Raw genomic sequence first — 4570 nt, forward strand, 5'->3', positions numbered from 1 at the left:
GACAAAAATGTACCTTAAACCTTATATATGAAAAGATTTGGGCTAAAAGAACCATTGATTTTAGTCCTTTTCCTATTCATAAGAATACCAATGAGGGTTAGTCTGAGTGGTAAGCGACTCGATTCCGTTTAAGTAAGGTCTTGAGTTCGAACTTTGTGTATGCAAAAAGCCTTTGTTGGAAGACTCACCCACCATAACCTGGTGCACGACATGGGTCGAATTTGGATTAGTCAGGGTAAAGCTTTGGATATCAGGTCAGCAACCAAAAAAAAAATCATAAGAATTAATGCAGAGTCCATTTTCTTCTCCTTACCAAAACCTCTTATGAATACACCTGCTCTTGAAACCGTCGAATAACACTTTTTCTTTGTTTGATGAAATTAATTCCGAGTGGTAACATATCGTTTGAAAACCAAAAGGAAGAATGTAACCTTTTTTCTTGTTCGTTTGAATAATGTCCCCTGCTGAAAAATTTCACCTGAAAACTACCAATTGGACTGGTTCCAAAGGATTTTATCATTTTATATGCAAAATCTCCTCTTCTTTATTGATAGTTATAATCCGTTGTGTTAGATCAAACTGCTGAATGCCAAAAAATTTGAAGACAAAATCTCCATTACACTCCCAGCGACTGGTTAGCATACATAGCCCAAGAATCTAGTCATTGCCAAATGACAAATATCAACGACATAGATATAAACGCAGATAGAGCACCTTCGTAGTCTTTCTTGACATGATTTAACTTGCAGACCACCACTCGTAACAAGTATGAAATACAATATTCTCCAAACGATGCATCCTTTTTAGTTTTTTATAAACTTGGCTTATCTCTAACTTCCACGACATCCAAGATTGCACCTCAATAAGAATATATTTAATTTTTCCCGAACATCCTATTTGTGATTTTCCCTTTTCTGATAAGCATATTTTTAATTTTACCATGTATATCCTACTTGTAATCTTTCCTCCTTTTCTTATAATTACAAGCACTTTACAAACTTGCTCGACGATGCAAGATAGAGTAATTTCACGTTGATGCCAGAATTCAAGAGTACCGAATGGGGAAGACATTGACGCACAAATGGAAGAATTAACATGCATTTTATCCGACAAAACATAAATCAAATTATCCATTAACTCAGTCCAAGGAGCAAATTTTCTACATAGAACTTACGTGCTGGAAAACGCTCTCAAAACCAAATTTGAAGGTGTTTACAGATATAGGGGATAATGAGGTCAGTATGGAGTGTCTTCTTCGGGCATATCCCAGTTATCATCATCCTCTTCCTTCTTGGTTGTCGTCGGGACTTCCGGCTTACTCTCTGTTGAAAATCTTGATTGGCGTGGCCTGAAACCCATGTAAGGCAGACACAAGTTTTCAATGATGGTCTAAGTTATATTAGCGAGGCAGCCAGTGAAAATTCCAGATAAAGAGATCCGCTTTGCACATTTCACCCAAGCCTATCTCTAGTTCTCTAATTTTGAGAAAACGTATAATTATTGTCGAGGTTCAAAGAGAGCATCTACCAAACACAGTTCAGACTATCACATATGCCGAAAAAAATTTCACAATACAGCATCTAACAATATTCTAAATTAGCCAACTATGGTCAATTGCAGCCATCACCACCTTCTTATGATCTCATCTATTATCCATTTAAGAATTGACACCCTTTTCTATCGTGTATGTCACAGTTGTTTTAAATTGCCATCACAAAGTAAAACCACTCAACAAAACGCACAATTTCACATAAAGGGCCTATCCATACAATCCATCAAAATACAAGTAATCAGCCAAGCAACTTGACTTCCTTTATATTCTTTTTTTTCTATGTACTTTGTCAGAAACCTACTATCCTCATTCTCTATCCCCAATTTAAAAGAAAGAGCAAAAAAAAAAAAAATTTAAGGACGCTAAAAGCAGAAACAAAAAAAGGGGACCTTCTGCGGTTGCGCTTGGCAGCCTCGCGGGACTTGCGCTTCTTCTCGTCCTGCTTACTCTCGAAGAACCTCCTGCGCTTGCATTCCTGAATGAGACCGGTCCTCATGACCTCTCTACGGAACCTGTTGAGGAGCCTCTCCTCGGACTCGTTCTCCGCAACGATAACCTGCACATTGTAGGCTGATCTGAAGAAGAGAGTGTTAGAATAAGCCAGGGAGGGGCATATGACAGAGGACAACTCCGCCGATAGGCAGGAATTGTGCTTTCCGTCATCTTCAGAAACAAGAGGAGCGAAACTGTCAGGCGAGTTGTGGCCAGTCAGAGAGGGAAAACGAAGAGCAGAAGAAGAAGAAGAAGAAGAAGAAGACGGATTGAATTGGGAAGGAGGAGGGGTCTTGGGAGCAGGTGGTTTTGAGGGCAAAATGAATGAGAGAAAATTGCTGAAAGAGGATGAGGCTGCCATGGCTGCGTTCGTTGGTGTCATGATATGCCTGTGGTGGCCGAAAAAGGAACGAAAGTTATTCGCCTTTTTTTTTTTTCTTTTGTTTTTTTTTTCAAGCCCTTTTTCCTTTTTATTTGGGCGGATGCTCATGTTGGCTATTGATTATTTTAATTTAAAAATAAACAATTTAAGAAATATTTCTTTTACAAAGGATTAAAATAAATTTTAAATGTTTATTGGTTGTACTAGGTTAACAATTAGGCCAAGTTATGTCACTTAAATTATGGGCTTAGCAGAACTGGAAAAGCCTTTCTATAATTGGGCTATATCAGCATTTGCGGAAGTTCCCTACCACCCAAGTTATAGAAGCCTTTCGTTCCATCCAACCCATATGTCCAATTGCTCCATTGCGTTAAAGTTGGGTTGTTTTTCTAAACCAAACCCCGCCGGAAAAAAAAGAAGCCAAAAAAAGTTTAGCTGTTTAGATGTATTTGTATCTCAAAGTTGAATGTCACTTCCTATGTTCAATTAGTGTTTTGTTCTCATCAAATAGAGAAGTCATGTTAGTGCATTTTAATTTCCTCTATTTTTTTTCAAATTGCTCAGATATATCCTCTTATTAAAAGTAATCTTATTTGAAACACGGTTAAGTACTAAATGTGGACACATCTCCTAACAGAAATGTGAACCTTGGTTTTCTCTATTTTATTTTCATTTTTGTTTATTTGTCTGGCCCATAATAGATCCTATATGAGTTTTTTTTAATTGCTCATAAATATCTTTCTATTAGAATCAATCATATTTGAAACATGATCAGGTATTAAATGTGAACACCCCTCTCTAAGATTGAAATTGGTATTATTTGATGCACAAGCCTCAATTTAGAAGGATTAGAATTGAAATTGGTATTGGTATCAGTAGTAGGAATGGAGTTTTAAAATTATATTTGATATGTGTAAAATTGCATTTATTACCCCGACACTTGGCCAAAACCTCCATGGTAATCATGAAACTAATCTAAACGGATTACCATATCTCATTTGCAAACCATTTAACTACAGTTTAAAATAACTTAATTATACATAATAGAGAAAAATATAACTTTGGGTCCTTGCACTTTGCTCACGTTTTGTTATAGATCTCTATAATTTTTTTTAGTCCCTATACTTTTGTTTTTTCAGTGTTATAGGTCCCTTCACGATTCCTACACTTTGTTCATGAAGGGATCTAAAACACCAAAAAAATATATATAGGACCTATTGTAAAACAGGAGCAAAGTGTAGGAACTCAAAATTATATTTTTTCTATAGTAGATAAAGGAACTACTTGAGTAATGCGAAGTGTCCAACTATTCTTTTCAACTCAAACCTCATTTGTAAACCTTGAAGTCATAAGTAATAAAAGTAGGATCTCAAGTTTTTCAATATGTAAAATAATGTAAAACCAATTAAAAACTAGTATAATTTAGAGTGGAAACATGAAAGCATGAGATACCATTTTATGATCAAAAATTTGAAATCTTGGTTAAAAACAACAAGCAACACAAATAGATTGTGTCGTGGCATATGGACTATGTGACGCGGCTTCCCTTCTTTATACCATGTACCATGACGCATTGCACAAGACATGACAATTAAATGTTGTCATTTGACAACATCCGAGGTCGACTTCTAACATGTCTTGATTCTCCATCCAACATTTGATTGAAGTAATATAGTTGTCTAGAGAAAGTTATTTCCAAGCCCTAGCTCTGGCACTAGTCTCATTTTCAAAGTATATCTCAATTAAAAATTGGACATCCATTTGCAAAATTCACACATTTTCACACTCAAGTCACATTTTGGGTGTCCAAGACTCCAACTAGGTCCCAAAAGCCCTAACTCACACATAGACCACATACAATGGACTTAAAACAACTTGTACAATACACCATAGCACTCATATAACATGCATATCCCATTTTAACCATCAAGCCTTTAGTCTCAAAAACAGAAGGAGGAGGCATTTTTACATTAAACTCCATAAAAGTCACTACATTCATGCATATAATCAATTTTTTTACTTGCACTAGTACTTTAACTCTATCTATATATTCTCAACATACGGCACATACAATATAGGGTAAAAAAAAAACCTAATATTAATAGCCATAGTGTAAGTAAAAGTGTAAAAGAGTACTTTAGCCC

At 35.8% G+C, this 4570-nt stretch overlaps 1 protein-coding gene across 1 annotated transcript; it reads right to left on the minus strand.

Moving 5' to 3' along the window:
• Nucleotides 1-1082: 1082 nt before the first annotated feature.
• LOC129306751 (30S ribosomal protein S21, chloroplastic) lies at nucleotides 1083-2479 on the minus strand. The gene is made up of 2 exons (XM_054947485.1): nucleotides 1942-2479; nucleotides 1083-1348 (listed from the first exon to the last, which is right to left on the minus strand). The coding sequence occupies exons 1-2, from the start codon at nucleotides 2424-2426 to the stop codon at nucleotides 1237-1239; spliced, it is 597 nt and encodes a 198-aa protein (XP_054803460.1). The 5' UTR covers nucleotides 2427-2479; the 3' UTR covers nucleotides 1083-1236.
• Nucleotides 2480-4570: the final 2091 nt, after the last annotated feature.

The sequence above is a fragment of the Prosopis cineraria genome, unplaced genomic scaffold (assembly GCF_029017545.1).
Source record: "Prosopis cineraria cultivar Desert tree isolate PC_DT_omini unplaced genomic scaffold, ASM2901754v1 PC3, whole genome shotgun sequence".
Lineage (NCBI taxonomy): Eukaryota > Viridiplantae > Streptophyta > Magnoliopsida > Fabales > Fabaceae > Prosopis > Prosopis cineraria.